The sequence below is a fragment of the Vipera ursinii genome (genome assembly GCF_947247035.1).
Source record: "Vipera ursinii genome assembly, chromosome: 8".
NCBI classification, from domain to species: Eukaryota; Metazoa; Chordata; class Lepidosauria; order Squamata; family Viperidae; genus Vipera; species Vipera ursinii.
The window spans coordinates 9,822,779-9,847,311 of record NC_139519.1 but is presented as its reverse complement, the minus strand read 5'-3'; the positions used below and the strand labels follow the sequence as shown (position 1 = coordinate 9,847,311).

Genomic DNA, 24,533 nt, shown 5'->3' with positions numbered 1-24,533 from the left:
GAAGGCTTAAACTATAGCTTTTATATTAAACTCTTTAAGTTTTTTTGGCTGGATTCACAGTTCTTACTAAGACAGAATTTGCTAAACCAAGCACACACAGCCACAAGATATACAGGCGATCCTCATTCGTTTAATGACTATTTGAAGTTAAATATCAGTATAAAAAAATGACTTATGGAAAGTTTTCACACCTTCAACCACTGCAGTGTCCCCGTAGTCATGTGCCTGGCAGAGGAATTCTGGGAGTTGAAGTCCACAAGTCACAAAAGGGCCAAGTTTGAAGATCCCTGCTTTAGTTGCTTGACAAATGGCATGTATTCGTGACGGTTACAATGTCCGGGGATCCTATGGTCGCTTTTCACTTTCTGACAAGCAAAGTCAATGGGGAAGCCAGATTCACTTAAGAACCCTATGACTAACTTAACAACTGCAGTGATTCGTTTAACAACTATCCCAAGAAAGGTCATACAATTGGTCAAAACTCACTTAACAACTGTCTTACTCAGCAGTGGAAATTTTCAACTCAATTGTGGTCATAAGTTGAGGACTGCCTGCAGGCGTGACAGAGGCTTCACACATTTGACCACTTTGCTTCCTGCTTAAATAATACAGCCGTGAGAAAATGCCAGTCTCTGGTTTTGCTCCAAGGGGGGGGGTCAGGGGGGGTGTCATCATCCGAAAAGTTTTCACCATAGACATTAGGTCTGAAACGGCAAAATGTAGCCGTTATTTCATGACAAAAGACAAATGTACACTCCTTCAGCCTGTTATAATTGAGGCAAAATGTTGGCTTCGGATCAGAGTGTGCAACAACAGCTAAGGAGAAACAGCGATTACACCCTGCCACCTTTTGGCTGAATGAAGTTAAGAAAAACGTCCCATTAAGCCCTCTTCTATATCCATGTGCATGTTTGCATGTACATGCAGTATGTGTACACAGGAAGAAGAAACCCCAGCTCATTCCTAGCAGAATTCTTGCCTTCCTAACCACATTTCCAAGCTATTTCCAAATCCACCTGGGAGAACTATACATGGAAGCTTGCTTCAAAAATTGCTGAAAGCCAAATGTTATGCAGGTAATCCTCAGCTTACAACCGTTTGTTTAGTGGCTGTTCAGAGATATTCAAAAAAGTGACTTGTGACTCTTTTTTTCACTTATGACCATTGTAGCATCCCGATGGGTCATGTGACGACCATTTGGATGCCTGGCAACCGGTTCACATTTATGACAGTTGCCGTGTCCTAGGGCGGGGGTTCCACTAGCTGGCCAGGGCCTGTTCAGAATTGGGCCACAGAAGCGGCAGGTGAGCGAGTGCATGCAGCTGCATTTGTGTGAGTGGCAGGTGCTCATGCCCATCGCTCGTGTGAATAGAGCTGCGTGGGTGAGGTTGACTGCTGCTCGTGCGGAGCCATCCCCTCTTGGCCCCCTCGCTGGTCTGCAAAGCCAAAAAGGTGACACGCAAAGTAATGCGGAAGCCAGATTCACTTATCAACCCTGTTACTCACTTAACAACTGCAGTGATTCAGTTAATAACTGTGGCGTGAAAAGTCATAAAATGGGGCAAAATTCAGTTTTGTCTTGCTTAGCAACAGAAATTTTGAGCTCAATTGTGATCGTATGTTGAGGACATTTGTCTGAGATGGTATAGGTTCTCCTTGCAGGATAGGGCAGATTCCTCACAAGTAAACATTGTGAGATTCCAATAGTGATAGAATGATCTCGAGTCGAGTTCTTGGTTACATTACCAACTAGGTACATTATTACTCAACAAGGTAACATCATCATCATGTTATCTAGCTGGGTAATGAAACATTCACAAGCCAGCAACCATGTTCAGAGAACACTTGAGAACTCCAGGGTTTAACCCTTAGCAACAAATATTCTTTTCGATTGGAATCTTGAGCGTTACTGTTCCTTCAATGAGACTGACAATCTGACTCAATTACACACTCACACTTTTGCCATTTTTTGAAGCCCCCTCTGTGATGACACCTCTTGCAGAAGGCAGAGCATACCCAATGCTCTGATCATGGTGCAATATGCAAAACAAGCAAACTTTTGAAGCTTCTGGAGACCTTCCAAAAGGTCAGGAGACAATGGAACATCTTAAGATGCTCCTCCATGCCTTGTCACATTGGGTCATGGCTTATCTACAAATGGTGAGCCTCAAACTGTTAAAATTCCCCATCCTTACCATAAGATATGAAATGCTCAGCCAAGTCAAAGGGGAAATGTGCTTCCTGTCTTTTTCTAATCTACTGATGCCACCTGAGAACTACACCTTAGTAAAAACACAAGAGAATAAGAGGATGGATATCCAGGCTCCATTGTCTAGCTCTGTCAAAGTCATCTTCCTTATTCTCTTAAGTATGTTCAGTCATCCTCAAAGGTTCCCTTTCTGGTTCTGGGAAATTAAACAGAGAAATATATGCAAATACCATCAGCTCCTGTTAAATGGAGAAAGGAAAACCTAGACCCACCACAATAATGGCCCCAAGAAACATTTTTAGTCAATGAGCATTTTAGCAGCCAATAAATCAAGCTTTCAAAAAAAAAGAAGAAAAAAACACACCACGATCTTGCTAATAAATCAAACACATTTTTTAATTACTTTAATGAGCCCAGTGTTTTAACTGTAGCAGCCTTTCAAAACATTTTTTCTTCTGCTGGGTATAGGTGTGTGTGTGTTTGTGGGTTTGTGTGCGCGCACGCCCACAAGCATGATTGCATATACACATACAAATATTCCTTGTAAAAGTCTACATTGGTACATTTGGAAGAAGGCAAATTTCAAATGGCAAATGTCAGCTTTAAAAAAAAAGTCACTTCACAAAATGTGCGTCTGTAGCATACAAAGCAGCAGGACTGGTACTTCCACATGGGTAGTTTCTTGCTTCCCTTTTTCCAAGGACTTTGTTTGGAGCTGCTAATAGTAGTAGAGAATTCTAACCCAGCACACAGTGGGGCTCAACTCAGCAGAAAAGGATGATTCAGAATGCCAAGGCATTTTAAGAACTACAGGTAGTCCTCAACTTACGACCACAATTGATTCCCAAAGATTCTGTTGTTAAGTGAGACATTTGTTAACTGAGGTTTGCCCCATTTTACGACCTTTCTTGCCACAGTTTTTAAGTGAATCACTGCAGTTGTTAAGCTAGTGACACGGTTGTTAAGTGAATCTGGCTTCTCCTGTTGACTTTGTTTGTCAGAAGGTAGCAAAAGGGGATTGCAGGACCGCGGGGAGCACCGCAACTGCCATAAATATGAACCAGTTGCCAAGGCTCTGAATTTTGGTCACATGATCATGGGATGCTGCAAAGGTCGTAATTGTGAAAAAAGGTTGTAAGTCCATTTTTCCAGTGCCGCTGTAACGAACTGTGGTACGTCAAGGACTGCCTGTATTGTGTATTAGGTTATGCGTCAGAATTCAGACAGGCCTTGTCATCACCCATTGGAAATTTTCCCTGCAAATACTTCAGTTCCAACATACTTCAGGGTGACTTGTAAGATTTAACTTCTAAGTACATATTTTAAAAAAAAAAAAATTCAGGGAATTCATTCAAGACATTGATTCCAAATTAGTTCCTCTTTGCTGGGAGAAAAGCTAACAGGTTGCATTCTGAACAGGTCAAAGTGTGCTAAATCCAAGTTTTGTCCCCATAAGGTAGTCAATGATGAGAAAGATTTGGAAGATAAAAATGGGTCACCCAGATGGAGAGCAACTGAACTATCTCCTATTCCTTCTACCACTAACTCATATTCACTGTCATTACATACCACTATGTATGTTCTCCTTCCTCCAGCCTACGTTTAGGATGTGAACTCCATGTAAGAATCTTGGTGGGTACATTACTTGGGGAGTATTTCTAAGACCCAAAAGAAGCCCATCTCTCCATGATTCTTTTGCATTTTCAAGTTAGACCTTTCAATGTGACACTGATGAAGAACAGTTCTATTTAACACCACCGGTTTGCTATAGTCACATGTACTATAGCCTTCAGAAAAATCAGCCAGCAATTCAACCTACTTTTGTTTTTCTCAAACAAACTGGAACTCGAATCTTAAGTACAGTGTAGTTTTAAAACCAGTGTTTCTTCAAAGTGTGTGGACTTCTGGAAGTTGATCCCCTCATTTTACAATTGCCAAATTTGAAAAACACTGATTTAAACCTGGTTCATACGATTTTTTTAAACCTTTCAAAGCCTGCAAATATGATGTAATGACTTAAAAACAATTTATTGGCATTGTAAATTCCCTATTTGAAGCAAAACATAAGCCTTATGAAGTTATGAAGGCGTGCACCTTCAGATTTTTTTTCCTCACCAGGCTGGCTGGGAATTCTCCATTGCAATCCTCACACCGTTGGGGGGAAAAAGCCCAGTTGGAAAATATTGATGTCAATCTTTACCATATTTACTACAAACAATAGTATTTCCTGAAGTCACCAAGGAAATACTTCTTGAGCTATTGCTTTGTTTCATTTCCATCAGGGCTGGGAAACTACATTCTCTGGAAGCATCCTGATCTAAGTAGTCAAGATTTATAACTAAAGCTTTAAAACTAAGTTTCTGCCCTATACACAAAAAGAGATTAGCAACTCATCATAGAATAAGCCTTGACAGCATTCCCATTAAATGCACGGCATCTGCAAGGCCAGGTTATTTGTAAAAATCTTTGCCTTAGAATATTAGTTAGTAAGTAAACTGAGGACATGATGTCCAGTTGCAATCTCTGTTTCCACACAATACTCTTTAGATAAGGAGGAGGGAAAAAAAATTCATTTAGGACTCCATACCTTTTCACAGTGGCACACCCAAATTTGTCCCAAGTGCTAAAATGACTATATGCAGCTTCATTTTAATAGATCAAGTACCTGAAAAACCATGCTCACAGATGCAACATGTCACCCTCATTTTTCTTTTTCTTAACTTTGGAGTTCAGTTGGACTTGGAAACCCTTCCTTCGCTAAGGGTTTTCAGGGCCAAAATGGAACCCCGGCCAGTGGCTGCCTTCCGTCTGTCAGTATTTTTAGAGAAGCAATTCAAGGCGAAGTTTTATTGCAGAAATGTAAACCTGATGCCCCAGTTCCTGAGCACGTTTGTTGAGTGTTCATTTACATGTGAGTGCAATGTACTTGTGTATCATAGTATTAAGTCTGGCTTAGGGCCAGAGACAAGAAAGGCCAAAGAGAAGCACAGCTATGGTGAGAAGCAGAAATAAATTAAAGACCACAAGGACAATCCAAAAATGGGATGCAATTCATTGGAGTACCTTCAGAAGTTCAAACATATGCTAAAGCGTGACCAAAGGAAAGGGGTTTGAATGGTTATTATCAGACAGGCTTAAGAAGGAAAAGACGTAACATAAATCCTTGGGATTTCCAGAGTCTGAAACAAAAGCATCTGGAGGGAGTTGTGTGTGTGTGTGTGAGTATGTGTGTGTGTGTGTGTGTGTGAGAGAGAGAGAGAGAGAGAGAGAGAGAAGTCAAAGTGACACCCATAGCTGTGGCCACACCAACAAAACCAAGCTCTCTCTCTCTCTTTTTTTTTTTTTTTTTTTTTTGTATTTCAGCATCACACACCTCCCCCAAAGGCTGGTCTTTGATCATAAGAGCCATAATCTGAATATTTTGACCCCCTCCCCACCACACAGACACCCCTGGTCTGAAATCCCTTCAAGTTGGAAGGAAAATAAAACCATTAACAGGCTGCATAATGTCAGAACAGATGTGCCTGACGCTATTCTAGTTTAGGAGGAAAATACGCTTCTTAACAATGGAACAATGAAAAAAGTAAAGCCCTTTAAAATTCACAAAGCAGTCACCCTGGCACAATTTTTTTTCTTAAAAAAATAATAATAGAAAAATAAAGGATAAACATTATCCATCTATTTTATCCATCGCATAATGTCTCTATGTAGAACTCTGTTTGGTTCGAAGCAGGAGTCTCCAACCTTTGCAACTTTGCAACTTGTGGACTTCAACTCCCAGAATTTCTCAGCCAGCATAGCATAGCTGGCTGAGGAATTCTGGGAGTTGAAGTCCACAAGTCATAAAGTTGCTAAGGTTGGAGACCCCTAGTTTAAAGGCATCGGCTTTTGGGAAAAACTGCCCAAAGCAGAAGTATCCACCTCCTCCCACCCCGCCCCCAGCAATCCTCCACAGGTTAAGCCCCTCCCCCAAGCATTCCAGTGAAAAAATAAGTACAAACTTGTACAAATCTTATCACACTTAATCAACACGCTAGAAAACTATAAATACACGTCTAAAAGAATAAACATTTTGGTTTAGCAAAAGCAGGAGGAGAAAGGGTAGAGAACCACCTCCTCACCAAAAGACACACTTTGGTGTGCGCGCACACACAAACACACACACACACACACAGAGAGATAATCTAGTCAGGGATCCACCAGCTATCTTTACAAATGGCCATAAAGAACCTGGTGAACCTTACACAGAGAGTGGGCAACAGCTTCCTCAGATATTCTGTTTGACATTGCCAGGGATGACCCGTCAACAAGGAGCTCCTTTCTTTAACTGGCGTTTGGTAAGGATATACTTGAAAAATTCATAGACGGACCACGCAATGGCAGTTGAAGGCATCTGGTAGATCACACGTGCTTGGACCCCCTTAAAATACCCGGGGATCCCTCCCAGTTGATAGACCGTTCTAAAGGCGTTGGCCATGCCAGAGAGGTGCCCGCTAATATTCACGGAACTCAACACCACGTTCTCCTGAGTGTTGAGCAAGGTCTTGCAAACGTCTAAGGGGGTGGTCGCGGCGGCCGCCACTGCTCCCGCCACGGCCCCCGAAATGATGTGCGAGCAAGGGTTGTATTGGCGCCGGGAGTTGATCTGCTCTTGCGTGAACTCATAGGTGATAAAATGGATGGCTTGGAAAGGGATGTTCATGGTGAGCTGGGTGGTGTAGCTGCGGTAGAAGGCACCCAAGCCTTCAGTCCGGTGCACCGTCCTGATGCAATCCATGACCGTCTTGTGCGGAGAATTGTACATCTGCATGCGCTGCTTCACCACTGGCAATCGGGAGATCAGACGTCAGACGTGTTTCCCGGACAGAAAAGGAAAGCAGAGCGAAGGAACGACACAGAGACAAAATAACAACAAAAGAAATCCAAGTTAGATCAAGGTCACACACTCGAGTGGGAGATACCCACTTGTGAAGGGGAACCGGGAGCAGGGCAGGAAAGTTAAGTTGCAGCAATGCGATTTATCACTTGCCTAATCACGCCGCACCAATTCAAATCCTTTCCAAGCAAGAGAGAGAGAATGTTGTCTCTGTTTAGGGCCGCATCCTGATTAGCTGGGATGTTTCTCCCACTGCCATATTGCAAGGACATTATAGTCCTCCTTTCATTGAGCAAAGAGTTGTTCTTGGAAAGGACGAGAAGAAACTTTGGCTCAAATGTCCTCTTCATAATTAGATCAGAGCTACCACTAGAAGAGAATATTTGTAGCTCAGGGTTGAACTGGGGGGTCCTTGGTGCTCTCTGAGCTTTGCTTGCAGAGGTTTCATTGCCCAACTACGGTAGATAACCTCATCTTCTGCTCTTACCTAGTTGAGTAATGAGAAGTCTGCAAGAAAATAACCAAGCTTGGAAATTACCAAGGACTCCACTATACCAGAAATCTCTAGAAAGGATTTCTTTTGCTATGCGCTTCTTATAACCCTACGATGTTAAGAGACAGACTGTCTATCTCAGAATCTTCTGGCATCTGATGTGGAAGCTTGAAGAGCAATATAAAGCCTAAATCGGATACTTTTTTTAATGACCCTGCCCTTCACTCAGCCTCCCTGGAACCACTTGCCCCAAACAGCATTACCTTCTGCTGGATTCATGACACCATCATGAAGAAGAGTAGCCATACTTCCAGCCATGCCTGCAAAAGAAGAAATGAAGACAGGCCCCTTTCACAAAGCAAGTTTTGACAAACCACCCTTGGTTCTGGGCACAAAACAGCATACTCTTAATGGGTAGCACTCAACACATCAACCTCTAGACTGATTATGCATCTTGGAAACCAACCTAATGTGTTGCAGATCATTTGCAAAAGAACATGCAGCATCACAGATGTACATATACTAAGAGACGCATACAAAAGGAATATAAATTGCGTTTAACAGCTGCGAAACAATTTTTTTTTAAAAAAAAAATTAAAATAAAATCTGAAGGTACCAAATGAAAACCTCCACAATAGCTAATCTTCCATGAACTTACCAACAGCATAGCTGGAAAGAATGAAAGGTTTTGTTTCTAATTTTTTTTTTTTAAAAGAAAATGTTGCCCAGATTTACTGTCGCTAGAAATATACAAGCAGGAGGTACGTTATGGCTGGCAGCCAATCAGAACTCCTTCAAAAGTTACCATTAAATAAGAACTTTCAATGTGATAGAAAGGAAGAATATTAGCTGGCATTATTTTTTTTCCCTAGCCTCACCAACTCCAGCATCCATGAAAGCAACACTCAGCAAGTTATTCAAAAGGCACAAGTTAACTAAAAAAAAACCTGCTATATATATAAATGTATATATAAATGTAACCATTTGAACTCAATATCAGTCATAACATGTGACAAAGTATTTCCTTTATGGTTGCAGAGAACATTCAGAATTGCCTTAATAATGACAGCAAAACCATATGGGAAGTAAGATTCTCTAAGCTATTACTGTAGATCAAGGGTGTCCAATCTTGTCTACTATTAGGATTTGTGGAAATTCAACTCCCATGCTGACTGAAAATTCTGAGAGTTGAAATCAACAAGTCTTAAAGTTACCAAGGTTGGACAGCTTTGCTGTAGATTAATGCACTGAGAAATAATTAACAAATGCTAACATAATCTTAATTAATGGAAAATATTTTAGGTGTGTATCTCAAGGATTCATAGGGCAATTTTTTCTTCTTCAAGGACAGGGAAGAGATAAACTATATCCTTTTTTCCCCTCAGTCTAACGAACACTCTCTATATAAAAAAACTTAAATGATTATTGAAATAAAATGCCAACTACCCACGTCTTTTAAAATACACAATTCCACTTGTGCATCTTTAAATCAAGCTAAGCACGAGAATAGCACTTAGCACCCTTCATTAAAATTACGTTGAACTTCAAATTATTAATCTTAACCCCAAATTCTGCATTATGTAGGAAGGGCACATGACCCAATCTTAAAATGTTCTATCTCAGTCAGAAAAAGAACTTTACTTGAAATTATTTCTCTTGGGAATAAAACAATTCATCTATTTCCATAATTCCAAAGTGAAGTCATGGAGGATTACCCACTAATTACTCCTACCTTGGTATACTTCCTGGAGGGCAAAAAAAAAAAATCAATCTGAAACTCTATTCTGATCAATTAGAATGTTTTCTCTCTTATTCATACACCAACACTACAAAAGATGCATTTGGGCACCTTGCCATCTAGAGACTTTTTAAGGTAAATCATTGTACAATGAAATCTTTGGGAATGTCACATTATTGTGTGGTATTCATTGTTCTTAAACAAAGAGAAACAGGCATCATCTTGAAAAATACATATTATTAATATTGATGGATGCTAAGAAAATTATAAACAACTTCTTAGACTATGCACGTTTAAATACCATAATTATAATCCCAGGTTAAGCCAGTAACATTGAAGAACGCTTTGGTATGAGTCAAGGAGTGTCTCCTTGTTGCCTTGCTTATTACCATCTCAGCCAGAAATAATCTCCAGAAAAATCACTAATCCAAGCTAACCTCTAAGGACTCCACAGTGAGGCAACTATTGTGAAGATCAGCACCATCCTGGCCCATACAGAGCACCTTCAAAAAATGGGAGTGATTCCCGCAAACTGAAGATGGTGCTTTGCTGACACTCCACATTCTTAATATGCCTAAAGATAACATATTACCTATTCCAGACACATAATTCAAACTTTAGGTCCTAACATCCAACCAGGGCAGGGGGGCAAGGGACGCTGCAGGTCACCTCTCCTAAGGAGGTGTATCTAGTCGGACTAAGAAGAAAGGCCTCCTCCATGGTAGCAAAAATAAGATTGGCCTCCATTTTGACGCTCGTTCACAAGGCCCTGAAGACCCGGGTTTTTCAACAGGCCTGGGGAATTCAGTGCAGGATGGAGTCCATCAACCTTGACTTATTGATTGACATTGTTATCACCAAAGGGATGGGTGCTTATGACTTTTTATTGTTTTTTTATGTGAGATTTTTATCTTTGTAAGCTGCCCAAAGTTATGAGAGAGAGAGAGAGTTGTGCCCATATACATTTTCTTAAATAACTAAATACACATTTTACCACTGAGATATCCAACATGGATACATTCATGGACATCTCAATGCTACCAGTTTCCTTATCCCATCTTTCTTAGTGACAAAGCTGGGCAGTTAGCAAGCATGTCGCAAATCAAGGAGACCTCCACCAGCGCCAAAAAAAGACTCTTGGCACTAAACGAGGACAAAGAGGTAGCCCACCACTTTCACTGAAGGATCCCTCTCTCTGCATTATAAAAGAGAGCCATGAGCGTGGTGGATCTAGAGGGGGCGGCAAGGAACATTCTGGCAAGCAGATGCTTTGTAATTGCTTATGTCCTTCTTGCCAACCATTTTGTGAATGAGCAGGTCCCCTCAGAAGTTATCTTGTGAGAGGACCATCAACATTTTCTCAAAATTCCAAATGTGTTTGTCAGCCCTGCCAAACTTGAGACCTTCTAACACATAGAGCTGAGTGCTGAATAAGCCTTCTGGGACTAGCTGGACTCTTTTTATTTCACAAAAGATGAAGGAAGTGGGGTCCAAAAACAAGAAGGAATAGGGTAGCAACTGCCCAAAACCATTTTAGGTTAGGGGGAACTCTTGCAAGTCAGTATAAATAACTTGATTTTTTTTCTTGGTACTACCTCAGGCTGAGATGATGCTAAAAGCCAAATTGTAAGGCCCTTTTCCATATCGCTTTCTTCCATTAGTATCACTCTAAATCAAAAAGCACATTCCAACATTGAAAAGCAATGAATGCTTCAACATTGTACTGATAGAATCTGACTGCAGACATCAGCAGAAAGAAAAAAAATGCAAGACCAAATCTCACAATGGGATCAACATTACACCTAAGCCTAGCCATTGTGAATAAATTGTGAATAAATCTCCCAACTCCCCCCTTACAGCAGAGAAGAGGAAACACTTTGTCCCATCAGCAAAGTCACATTTCAGAGGGTCTGAGCTCCAGAGTTTGCAAAGCACTTGGCAATGCCAGCCCAGAGAGTTGAGAGAGAATTGAGGCTTGGGGTAGTTTGAGAGTTTTCTCCCCCCACTTCTATAGAAGCGTGTTAAGCCTTAACCCTCCTATTTTACTGCTTACTTCTGAAGGAAAGGGAGAACAAGCTTGCTGTCATAATTTGGTGTGACAATCAAAGCAGGATTAATTGCAACCAGGGCAATTAATGCAGCCCATTGGGTAGACACACTTTACGCCAACCTTGTGGAGAATTAAAAGGGCCAAGCTGGAATGCAAATTTAATTTTCATCATCAGCTTTGAAGCTTTGCATGACAAATCTAGTTTCAGATGGGCCACACGGTCCAAATAGGCCAATGTTTCTTAGAAATTGCCACAATTTAGCAACAGCAATAGCAGTCAGGCTTATACACCGCTCTGTTAACGCTTTACAGCAATTTACAGTGTTAGCATATTGCCCCAAACAATCGGGGTCTTTATTTTACTGACCACAGAAGGATGGAAGGTTACGTTAACCTTGAGCCTATCAAAATCGAACTGTGGGCAGTCAGCCTGCAATATTGCATTCTGACCACTATGCCACCACAGCTCAATTATCTTTTTAACTGCACATTTAAGGGGATCACGAATCTGTATCTCTTGTATATCAAGACAGGTGCACCATTTTCGATTTCAACGTCTACCAAGAATTTAGAGGCATACATTTAAATATTAGCAACATACGGATTCTTTTTCTTTCAGTGCCAAGACGTTCTAAATAAAACAAACAAAAATCAGTGAAAAGCTATCCATGTTAACCGGAGGATAATAGAAATGCAATTAGATACAAATTTGTGAACTGCTGATTAAGAGTGCTATAGAATTTGTTCTGGCACATAATTTGCTATCAAGCATTCAACGTAGATCCTAAAAGCAGAAATTCCAAAGAACCAGTATGCCTCGTGTCATATGCTGGAGAGAAAGATCGGTAAATTTTTAGAGACAGCTGGATGATTATTATGGGAAATAAAAATGTCGGACTAGAGGTGGTGATTGGAGCGATCCAGCCAGCTTGTAACTTTACATTCTTTACCGCACAGCCAAATTTGGTAAGTTTTAGCAGTGATAAAATAGACTTTCTGGAGAGAAGCCAAAATCTAAGAACCAAATTCTCCTAGAAAGCTGCCCAGGTTAGACTGAAAAGCTGTTTCAAGACAACTCCTTCCCAGAGAGAGCCCCATCAGAGGTATTTAGGATCAAAACACTTTAACATCTAACTTTTAGAGGAACTGGAGCACTACGTATCTTCGGCATTCTTCATACATGGGTGCCTCTAAAAATGAGCAGGTGCCTGTAGAAAATAGACAAGAGGTTGAAGGTAGCAAGAACGCCTAGGTGGCCAAACATGGGAGTCTTCCAAGCGTCTTGTTTTTGTCTCTCCAGAAGCAGAAATTGCATGCTGAAGATGTCAGACCAGCTGAAAAAGTACGCAAGTTGAGTCAAAGCACCAAGATGGCAACACCCATTGGGTTATGTCAATATACCGTTGGCCAGGTGGCTGTTGCCTCCATGTTGGATAATGTCACTTAAAGTGCGTTTCATTCTTTCATAGCAGGCAAAATACAACGCGTGGGCCGGGCCGGCTCCAAGGACGGTGACGTTAATTCCTCGCAGCGGCCGCCAGATGCCTTCCGTGCGGACAATCTTCCTCAAGGCCTCAAAGACGCTTCGGTACTGGGCTTTGGGGTCAGGTTGCAAACTCTGCATCCGAGTCTACAAGAAGAAAAAAAGAAGAGGGATGATGTAAAAGAGAAGAGAGAGGCTCTAGGGCTGCTTGGTCGGGGGGGGGAGGGAGACACACAACTTTGGTGGGGAGGGGCATACCTAGACTTGGAAAAGCCTGCAGGTAGCCCTCGATTCACAACAATTCATTCAGTGACCTAGACAAGGCCCCCAGTTTGTGTCTTGGGTGCTTTATCCTTGGGGTGGACATGCTTCTGCCTTAAGTGTATTCTTGGGTTTAAAGCAGGCGTCTTCAAACTTGGCCCTTTTATGACTTGTGGACTTCAACTCCCAGAATTCCTCAGTCAGATGAATTCTGGGAGTTGAAGTCCACAAGTCATAAAAGGGCCAAGTTTGAAGACCCCCACCCCCCTGGTTTAAAGTGTACCTGTGCGCTGTGTTGGTTGAAAATCCTCCTGAGCTTTTCAGATACTCCTGTAACGTATGGAAGGACAATGTTGCTACATTTGCTGCTCTCTTCTTGGTCTGTAACAAAGGAGCTCTTGCTGGGACTTTTTTTTTTGACTTGATGAAGGCCCAGTTAGGATAACCACAAGTTCAAGATGTCTCCACAGACATCTAAAATGATTGGGAAATAATCAAATCCCAAAGAGGGACTGAGGGCGCTTCCTCTACCTTCTGTCTGGCTTCTTGAGTGAGGAGCCTCAGCAGGAAGCAAGCAATATTTTTTCAAAAGGCCAGAATTAGCCCCCGAAGTGCGTTGTTGCTAACCTGCACAGTTGGTAATGTACAGGGAGTCCTCAACTTACAACTTTTTGTTTAGCAATTGTTCGAAGTTACAACAGCACTGGGGGGGAAAAAGCGACTAATGACCATTTTTCACACTTACGACCGTTGCAGCATCTTCATGGTCACATGATCAAAATTCAAATGCTTGGCAACTGGCTCGTACTTATGACGGTTGCAGTGTCCGCGGGTGTGTGTGTGTGTCACGTGATCCCCTTTTGCGACCTTCTGGCAAGCAAAGTCAACGGGGAAGTCAGATTCATTTAATAACCGTGTCCCTGACATAACACCTGCAGCGATTCGCTTAACAGAAGCGGCAGTAAAAGTCGTAACATGGGGCAAATCTCGCTTAACAAATATCTCACTGGGGTTCAGTGCCGGTCATAAGACGAGGACTACCTATACCTGCATAGAAAAAGTCGACAGAGCAAAGGAAAAATGTGGTTCCAGACAAAACTAAATGTTATTTAATCAAATTTGCAGTTAAGCACAATTTTTTTTTAAAAAAAAGAAATCATGAATTAAATATAGGGAATGTGATTATTTCCCACAATGCAATGGGGGGGATTGAAATGCCTCTAAAAAGCCAAGCATTTAAGCACATACTTTTGGAAGATACCAGAAGAGGGCACTACAAGCCTGCCCAGCATGGCAAGGCCGTCTCCAGCAAAGTGGTTGCAAGGCCTTTTGCAGTCAATATGTGCCAACGTCACTGGAAATGCCAGAGAAGGAACATTATGCATGCTTTGGGCACAGATCTCGGCAACGCATACCCATCTTAAGCTAATGTATAGTGGCCAGAAGTTGTAATATCTCTAATGCAAACTTCTAACATGAGACACTCTGTTAGATAGCCACTGGTGACTGGATTGGACTGGACTAGAATAGAATAGAATAGAATTATAAAAAAGAATGAAAAAGTAAGAAGTAGGGCTCAATTTATATTCCAGTGGCTTGTCCTGTCAGTGTTGGTGGCCTTACAGATTCCTTGGTTGGGCTGTTAGGAATGGGGGCAACCTCTTGTTGCAGCTAAGGATTACCGCCTTGTGTTGGTGAAAGAGCTCAGCAGCTTCAGATATCCTGGGGCCAAATGTTGGGCTGCTTACTGTTGGCTTGTAAACATCCCAACCAAGGAACCTCTAAGACCAGCCCCACTTCTGACAGGACGAGCCACTGCAACGTAAACTGAGAGTAAACCCCTTACTAGCTAGCACTGATGAGGTTACCTAGTTTGGCTAATGAAAGATCTGCAAGAAAACAACCAAGCTCAGAAAGCCCTAAAGGAGTCCTCCTTTCAACCCTGAGTTACAAATACTCTCCTTTATTGGTACTTCAAGATAATCGTATCAGAATCATTCCAAAATGCCACTCCGCTTGGAAGGAGATAAAGGAAAATCAGCCTAAAATTAAAACAGAAAATGATCGTCCTTTGGAGGATTCAGACCCAGGCACATGTACTTACACAAGCTGGCACTCGCTAACCATGAATTTATATTCTTGAATATAGTCCCTTTACGTTAAAATAAACAGCCAACTTTCATGTGAGTTGTACCACCACAAGTTAGGAATGGGGCAACTTCTTGTTGCAGCTAAGTAATACCAACTTATGTTGGTGGAATTGCTGAGCAGCTTCAGAGATCCTGAGGCCAAATATTAAGAGAAGCATGAGGAGCAGAGGGCCACGTTTGGCTATTCTTACGTTCCTGGGCCTTGGTTGTAAACTGTGTGTTGCAGAACAAATGCAGAAAGTACTGACAAAGAGTGGAAAGTATAGGAAAGGAGAGTTTCAAGGACTTGATGGAACTGGATGGATTTATTGTGGGGAGTAAGAATGGTAAGAACTCTGGTGCTGGAGAAGACTCCTGCGAGTCCCTTGGACTGCAAGGCGATCAAACCGGTCAGTCCTAGAGGAGATCAACCCTGACTGCTCTTTAGAAGGCCAGATCCTGAAGCTAAAACTCAAATACTTTGGCCACCTAATGAGAAGGAAGGACTCACCGGAAAAGAGCTTAATGCTGGGAAAGGTTGAGGGCAAGAGAAGAAGGGGACGACAGAGAATGAGGTGGCTGGATAGAGTCACTGAAGCAGGAGGCATGAGCCTAAATGGACTCCAGAAGATGGTAAAGGAAAGGAAGGCCTGGAAGAACGTTGTGCATGGGGTCGCGATGGGTCGGATACGACTTCGCAACTAACAACAAAAGAATGGGGCTGGGGACTAAGACAATTTCACTCAAGTGTTATCCTTTATAACAGGGATCCTTAACCTTCGAGCCATGGACCAATACCCATCCATGGCTTGCTAGGAAACAGGCTGCACAGCTGGAGGTGAGCTGCAGGCGAGTGAATGAAAACTGAAACCATCCCCACCTTCCCAGGTCTGTGGGAAAATTTTCTTCCATGAAACTGGTCCCTGGTGCTAAAAATGTTGAGGACTGCTGCTCTACCATACAACCCAGATGCCTCTTCTGCTGCCACCAGGCGTAAGATGCATTCTAAAAGTCTTAAAACATAGGGGTAGACTTCAGCTGGATATCAGGAGGAAGTCTAATGGTAGTTTTAATAATATACAGAGATTAAACTATTTTTTTTCCCCAAGCAGAAACAGAACCATCACCCATCACAGGTGCTGCGGCCCTACGCTTCCTGCCTCGAGCAATGACTGATCTACCAGATTTAAGAGTCCCTTTTCCACCTCTTGCTGATTCCAAAGGAGTGCAGGATGACACAGGATGAATGACTGGCATGATTTAAATCCAAGCTGAATGACTGCAAAACTCCAGGTGTCTGACTGGACATGTCCCAACAGCCTGACTAATGCAGGATGATTGCAATTCTGTTTAAAAGGCACTGCTTCCCTGCTCGTTACACATGTCTAAAAATGTGCAGCTCTGAATGTTTTCTCTTCCGCAGGCATTAACAGAAGAATCCAACCTAACTCTTGGGCCATATACCATAACTAAGACATCCCATTTGCCTGGGTATCACAGTTCTTGGGTAAAACCCAAGAAAGAAACAGATGTCTGTGGAGATTCTTAAACATCCAGGTCACGGTTGTCCCTAAGGTGCTTTCTTCAGAACTGAAGAAGCTTCTTGGATGAGAAGCGAAACATTTTCAAGGAAAAAAAAATTAAGAAAGTCCAGTTGCCTCTTGAAAAAGCACCTTTGGGAAAGACATAGCTCCTTAGCTAGTTCCAAGTTTGTGGCTTCTATCTTACCCTTTTCTTGGATGGTTGTTTAATAATCACGTTAGTTTTTTAGCAACCCAGCAGGCTTGGACTGCTGAACTTGTAAAATTCAAGGGAAGTCTAGCAGGTCTACTCAGCCTGGTGGAATTCCTTCAACTTCCCTGTGGATGGAGTGGCTGTCAGTTCATGCACGCTCAAGAAAAGAAGAATTATTCCTCTGATCTCATAATACTTTGCTGAGAGAAACAGCAGGGCCTAAGTCCCAGGCTTCTCACTTACCCAAATCTAGCAAATCCCACTTCAACATAACCATTTATTTGAAAAGCCTAAACAACAAGCAAATCTAATCCCCAAAATCATTTTGTCAGCTCTAAATCCTCAGAAAATGCAGTGGAGGAATTATAGCAAATAAATACCAATTTGCCAGCTGCCAAAATTCTTGACTTTGGCAAGTCCCATTTAAAAGAGCTTGTGCCTATGTGTTTGTGTAGACAGAGACCTACAATTGAGTGAAAGATAAGTGTCAATTTTAAATCATTAGTGTAAAGCAAATTAACGAACCGCACCAAGGGCAGTATACAGTCTGGTTTTTATACCTGGTCTATATAATTCATTCTAATAAAAGATGAGCAGCCCCATAAATATCTCAACAGGCACACTTAAAAAATCCCTTACTTCCTTAATTTCTGGTCTTAACGATTTGGGGACAAGCTGAAACATACATGCATGCCCAGCAGGAGCTCTCTAATCGTAAGAAGGAGGTCATGACTTGGTATTACTGGATGACAGAGATGGGTTAGTAAAGCTAAAGAAAAAGGAACTGAAGATGTCTGCTGTTTAAACGACGGAAGTATGTCATTAATGCAATGTCTCATATATAATCCAAGTATGCCTCCTATTCTCCTTCCATAGCCTAGCCCCGGGGTAGGCAACCTTGGCTCTTTTATGACTGGTGGACTTCAACTCCCAGAATTCCTGAGCCAACATGGGGGAACTATGGCCCCTTCATGACTTGTGGACTTCAACTCCCAGAATTCCTGAGCCAACATGGGGGAACTATGGTCCCTTCATGACTTGTGGACTTCAACTCCCAGGATTCCTGAGCCAACATGGGGGAACTATGGTCCCTTCATGACTTGTGGACTTCAACTCCCAGGATTCCTGAGCCAGCCAGGAAAGAGAGAGGTTTCCAAGCTGAGCCATGCTGGCTCAGGAATTCTGGGAGTTGAAGTCCACGAGTCATAAAAGAGCCAAGGTTGCCTACCCCTGGGCTAGCCTAACCAATTGTCCTAACACTGATCAAAATCATGTCTGAGCTAGAATCTCAACGCAAGGACTTTCAAATGGTGGCTTTCAAGATCCAAATGATATCTATCTCTGTTCTACATGCAAACTGGGATAACTTTTGAGTGGAATGGGAAAGGAGAGGAGAGGAGAGGAGAGGAGAGGAGAGGAGAGGAGAGGAGAGGAGAGGAGAGGAGAGGAGAGGAGAGGAGAGGAGAGGAGAGGAGAGACTACATTACAGCAAGGTCAACCTCATCAGTAGTTGCCACCCAAAGCCCACCAAATGCATTTTTTTACTCGCTCTCAACATTCCAAGCAAGCATGGCTTTAAGCAAAGTTGAAAATTATGGCAGTGATCTTTCAACAGATTGAAAGACCTCAGGATATGAGTACCCCCACCCTCTTTGCTCTTTTTCTTTTAAGTCTCCCTTCTCATCTTCTCTTATGAATAACTGTGTTCCCAATTGAAATATATGCCTTGCAATTAAAGAAAAGATGATGCTGGAGAAGTGTAATCTTGGTAGTAGTATTGTGTGTGCATAGGTCCACAACAGGAAGGAAGGAAGGAAGGAAGGAAGGAAGGAAGGAAGGAAGGAAGGAAGGAAGGAAGGAAGGGTGTTATGAGTTCTTGATCTTAGTTGAACTTTAAATCTCTCTTCAGTCACAGTAATTTTCCTAATAGTGTAAACAAACCAAAGAACTTATTTTACGTAAAAGTCCTTGTGACTAAATAGGGTGTGGTGCTCAAATATTTCAGAAAAACACCCATGATATGTCTTTTTTTCCCCCTTTTCATCCTTGCAACAAGCTGCCCCTGGAAATGAAGCTGCCTGTGTGGCGTTGTTAGCTAATGAATCGGTTTGGAGGAAACAGAACAAAGAATGTAGGCCTTAATCCGCTTCTCAAATCGAGGGTGGGACAGGAAAACCCAACCATCTCACATAACACCCTGGGTTGTTGCTGTCTATTCTGCATCTGTCCAGTGATAAGTTCTACAGCCAAGAAGTTATCTACAACCCCTCCACCAACTTTTTAAAACTCTGCATATATTAGCAATACAGTATCTGATCCTCTAGCATCTCTGTGTGTCTATGGGTCTGTTTTAAAGCCTTACCGATAACCTTTTTTGCATAAAAAGGGGTGAAAGGGACAGTAGCTCTCTTCTGTGAGGCCTAAATAGGTCACTTGTCCTTTTTCTTCCCTCCCCTGTTGAAATTTCCCCTTCCCTTCCCATCACCTTCCCCTTCTTCTCTGTAACCTTGCAGGATAGAGAAATGGGTGTGGGTGGGTGTTTATGCCAGTGCGATGTCATTCTGCATGTGCAGATGGTTTGCTTAAGAACAAGAGAATAGTGTTGTGACTCAGGGCCAGCCTGTGGGTCCGACAGCCGGGTCCGATGTATCGGAGGACTCAGATGTGGGGGAGGAGGGAAACGAACCGGCTGATGATGATTTGGAGGCTTTGCAGAGTCCTCAGCCGGGGACCTCTTCTCAGCTGTGTGAGCCCGAGAGTGCGGAGGATGATGACCCACAGCTGGCCCTGTTCAAGGACGCCCGACGCAGGAGGCAGGCGAGCAGGGACAAACAAAGAAAGACTATGGGACTACTCGGGAGGAGGCACAGGGAGACCACGCCCTGAGCTCTCTATAAAAGAAGTGTTTGGGGAGGGGCTGGTTGCTGAAAGCAACTTTTTCGCTTGAGAAGACAAGCTCTTGTATTTTGGTTAACTGCGTAATTAAATCTTGGCAGAAGCCTTTTAGCCTTGGACGCTTTCCAGACTCTTCTTTTGATTAGGGGTGCGAGAAGAGGGCTGGTTCAGAACAGTTTGCTTTCAGCCACCCACCCCTTAATACTACGATGGAGCAGCTTCTTGCCGAGAATGCCCAGCTCAACCAGCAACTCACCTTGTTGGCCACTCAGGTGGCACAACTGCAGGCTCAGGTACATGCTGCCCCCCCACCCAGGAGGAAATGTCAGATAGCTATGCCGGATAAATTTGCTGGTAAACCAGAACTGTTTCCTGCCTTCCTGGGACAATGCCAGCTTTATATCAGCGTGAGAGCAGCTGATTTCCCCACTGACCGAGATAAGGTGGGATTCGTGTTGAGCCTTCTGTCGGGAGATGCAGCTCGTTGGGGCACGCCTCTGTTGGCACAGCCTAGCCCTTTGTTGGATAACTTTGGGGGGTTTTGTGACCATATGCGCCTCATGTACGAGGACCCGATTAAGGCGCAGACCGCCACCCGACGTCTGAAAGCTTTGAGGCAGGGTCAGCGCCCCCTACAGGCCTATATCAGCGATTTCCGGCTGCTTAGCCAGGATTCCGCCTGGAATGAGGCTGCGCTCGTGGATGCCTTTCAGGATGGCTTGTCAGAGGAGATGTTGGATGAGCTGGCCCGCGTGGACATTCCCTCAGACCTGAATGGGCTGATCCATCTTTGTCTGCGGATCGATGCCCGGCTGCAGCAGCGTAAGAGTCGCCGTGCCACCCCACAGACCCCTGCCGCCCCTGTTGTGCGTGAGCCCCCAGTCCAGAGGGAGGAGCCAATGGAGCTGGGTGCCGCCAGGTCCCGTCTATCGGTGACGGAAATGGACAGACGACGATCGGAGGGGTTGTGTTTTTACTGTGGGGACCCTGGACATTTGGCTGCTTCTTGCCCGAAGAAGCGTCAGCGGGCGTCAGTGACCAAGCCTGCCCCGAGAAAGTCCCCTGCTTTGCTATCGGGAAACGGCCCGAGCCCGATCTAGACGGTGTGAAAGATCGGGCGACCCACAACGATCACGCCGAGCTACGCCGTTCCGACGGTGCCTGTGAACCTCCACGGCATTTGATTTTGGAGGCACGACTGATCCTTCCTGGCAAGCCAGAGGGGATTCCGGTCCATGCCTTAATTGACTCTGGGGCTACCACTAACTTTATGGATTCGGCCTTTGTGGCCAAATGGGCTGTTCCCCAGTGTCCGGTGGATCCGCCCATGCTTGTGGAGACCATCGATGGTCGAGTGCTCCTGTCCGGGCCTATCACGGCCGCCACGCAACCCGTGTGTATGGCCATCAGTACCCATGTGGAGGCCATTCAGTTTTACGTCACTTCGGATCTGCACTTCCCCGTGGTCTTGGGACTGGCGTGGCTCCGGGCGCATGATCCACAGATCTATTGGTCTCAGAACTTGGTCACCTTCCCAAGTTTGCAGTGCGTGGACCACACCCGCCATATCTGTGCCGGCCAGGTGGAGGGTTCCTCAGGGGTTTCCTTGCCTCCCGTACTGTCCGACTTTGCTGACGTGTTCAGCGAGTCAGAGGCGGACCAATTACCCCCGCACAGGCCCTACGACTGCTCCATTGACCTAGTCCCTGATGCGCCTCTCCCAGTGGGGCGTTTGTACTCCATGTCGGAGCCCGAGTTGGCTGCATTGCGGGACTTCCTGACAAAGAACTTGGCTCGTGGATTCATCCGGCCCTCGTCCTCGCCAGTGTCTGCGCCCGTGCTCTTCGTCAAAAAGAAGTCGGTCGAGTTGCGGCTTTGCTGTGACTACCGGAAACTCAACGCTATCACGGTGCGTAACCGCTACCCGCTGCCCCTCATCCCCGAGCTCTTGGACCGACTCCGGGAGGCTAAGATCTTCACGAAACTGGACCTGCGTGGAGCTTACAACCTCGTCAGGGTTCGGCCGGGTGATGAGTGGAAGACAGCGTTTGGTACTCGCTATGGACATTTCGAGTACACGGTGATGCCGTTTGGCCTGACCAACGCCCCCGCTGTGTTTCAGCATTTTATGAATGACATCTTTCGGGATCTGTTGGACCAGTTTGTTGTGATTTACCTGGACGACATCCTGATTTACTCCCCGTCGCGTGAAGCGCATCATCAGCATCTCCGTCAGGTCCTGCAGCGCCTCCGGAAACATCGGCTGTTTGCCAAGTTGGAGAAGTGCCAGTTCTACCAGGTGACCATTGATTTCTTGGGCCACCGCATTTCTCCTGAGGGCATCGCCATGGATCCAAGTAAAGTTGAGTCGTTGCAGAGTTGGCAACCCCCGCGTCGCGTGAAGGATGTTCAGCGACTTCTTGGATTTGCCAACTACTATCGGACATTCATCCCTGGCTTTGCTGCCTTGACAGCCCCCCTCACCCGGCTCCTGCAGAAGAAGACTCGGTTCCAGTGGAACGCCCCCGAACAACAGGCGTTCCAAGCTTTGAAGGACGCCTTTATGAAGGAGCCCATCTTGAAGCATCCTGACCCGCAACGGCCGTTTGTCGTGGAGGCGGACGCCTCCGACATTGCCATTGGGGCCGTGTTACTCCAGGCAGCGACGCCCAACGGTACCCTTTTCCCTTGCGCGTATCACTCTCGGAAATTGAATCCCTCGGAGCGCAACTATACCATCTGGGAGAAGGAGCTGCTGGCCATCAAGGCGGCGTTCGAGGCTTGGAGGCATCATCTGGAGGGGGCGCGGCATCAAATCGAGGTCCGGACGGACCACAAGAATCTGGAAAGCCTGCAGACCGCTCGGAATTTGAACCAACGCCAGATCCGGTGGTCCCTCTTCTTTGCGAGGTTTGACTTCCGGGTGCGGTACATACCAAGCGGGCACAACCAGAGAGCGGATGCTCTGTCCAGGAAGCCCGAGTACACCCGAGTGGAAGACAAGCTTCCGCCCAGGACAGTGATTCCCGTCGAGTCTTTTGCTGCGGTACGGGAGCCGGTGGATATACGGGCTCGGATCCGGGAGGCGCAGCAGCAGGAGGCGTGGGTGGCTCAGCGGAAGGAAGAGGTGGGGCCAGATTCGCCTTGGTCGGTCACGGATGGACTCCTGTATTATCGTGACCGGCTCTATGTTCCAGGAGGGCCACTCAGGGGACTCGTCCTCAGCCAATGTCATGATAACCCGGCTGCGGGGCATTTTGGCCTGTTCAAGACTCTGAACCTGGTCTCCCGTACTTTCTGGTGGCCCCGGGTCCGACACGATGTCCAGTCTTATGTCACCTCCTGCGTCCCATGCAGGCAGGCCAAGTCAGCGACAGGGGCCCCGCCTGGTTTACTGCAGCCTTTGCCAACGCCCAAGAGACCCTGGGGGGCTGTGTCCATGGACTTTCTGACGGATCTACCCCCATCCTCCGGCTTCACGACAGTGTTCGTGGTGGTGGACATGTTGACCAAGATGGCGCACTTCATCCCCTGTCGCGGCTTACCGTCAGCTCGCGCCACTAGTCGCATGTTCATCCAACAGGTGTTCCGGCTGCACGGCCTTCCCGATAGGGTCGTCTCCGATAGGGGGGCCCAGTTTACAGCCCGCTTCTGGCAGGAGTTGATGCGGGCGTTGGACATTAAGGTTTGCCTCTCGTCCGCGCATCATCCTCAGACCGACGGGGGTACCGAGAAGGTCATCGGCATCTTAGAGCAGTATCTGCGCTGCTATGTTAACCTGCAGCAGGACAACTGGGTGGACTATTTGGCCATAGCCGAGTTTGCCTTTAATAACTCGCAACACACCTCCACGCAGATGACACCGTTCTTGGCCAACGTGGGTTATCACCCCAGGTTCTTCCCTCTTTCTCCCGTGGACTCACCGGAGCCGGCAGCGAACGAATTCATGGCGGAGTTACAGGCGATCCATCGGTTGGTGCGACGGCAGCTGGAGAAGGCCAAGGCCGACTACAAGAGGTTCGCCGATCGGTCGAGAAGGGATACGCCTCCACTATCGGTGGGGGATCGGGTCTGGCTGTCCACCAGGAACCTACCATCCACTCGGCCGGCGAGGAAGCTGGACCACCGTTACCTTGGACCGTTCCCAGTCGAGGCCGTCATCAACCCGGTCGCCTATCGTTTAACTCTGCCACGTTCCCTGCGCGTGCACCCCGTCTTCCATCGGTCCTTGTTGGTCCCCGAACAACCGGCCTGTCCACTTCGCCAAGCGGAACCTCCCCCATCAGGAACTCGTGATGGAGGCAGCACCCCCGAGTACGAGGTCGCCAGCATCAGGGATTCCCGCTGGCTGAAAGGTCGCTTCCAGTACCTGATCGAGTGGAAAGGGTACGGGCCGGAGGACTTCACATGGGAAGACGCGACCGCCGTTCATGCCCCTGCGTTGGTGACTGCTTTTCACGAACAGTTCCCATCCCGACCGCATCCGGATCGGCAGACCCGAGGGAAGGGCCCTGCGGTGCGGGATAGTGTTGTGACTCAGGGCCAGCCTGTGGGTCCGACAGCCGGGTCCGATGTATCGGAGGACTCAGATGTGGGGGAGGAGGGAAACGAACCGGCTGATGATGATTTGGAGGCTTTGCAGAGTCCTCAGCCGGGGACCTCTTC

At 45.4% G+C, this 24,533-nt stretch overlaps 1 protein-coding gene across 2 annotated transcripts in view; it reads right to left on the bottom strand.

The window, feature by feature from the left end:
* Window positions 1-2,584: 2,584 nt before the first annotated feature.
* The window catches only part of SLC25A37 (solute carrier family 25 member 37), a 41,759-nt gene continuing 19,810 nt past the window's right edge, over window positions 2,585-24,533 (bottom strand). Inside the window, exons 1-4 of one of the 2 annotated variants that reach the window (XM_083368474.1) lie at window positions 13,856-14,029; window positions 12,768-12,996; window positions 7,842-7,898; window positions 2,585-7,033 (exon numbers count right to left, since the gene is read on the bottom strand). In XM_083368474.1, coding sequence (XP_083224600.1) covers window positions 6,513-7,033; window positions 7,842-7,898; window positions 12,768-12,990 — 801 coding nt within the window. In that variant the 5' untranslated portion in view covers window positions 12,991-12,996; window positions 13,856-14,029 and the 3' untranslated portion in view covers window positions 2,585-6,512. Of the gene's footprint in view, window positions 7,034-7,841; window positions 7,899-12,767; window positions 12,997-13,855; window positions 14,030-24,533 lie in introns of those variants that run through there. The other variant, XM_083368473.1, reaches the window with a different exon arrangement.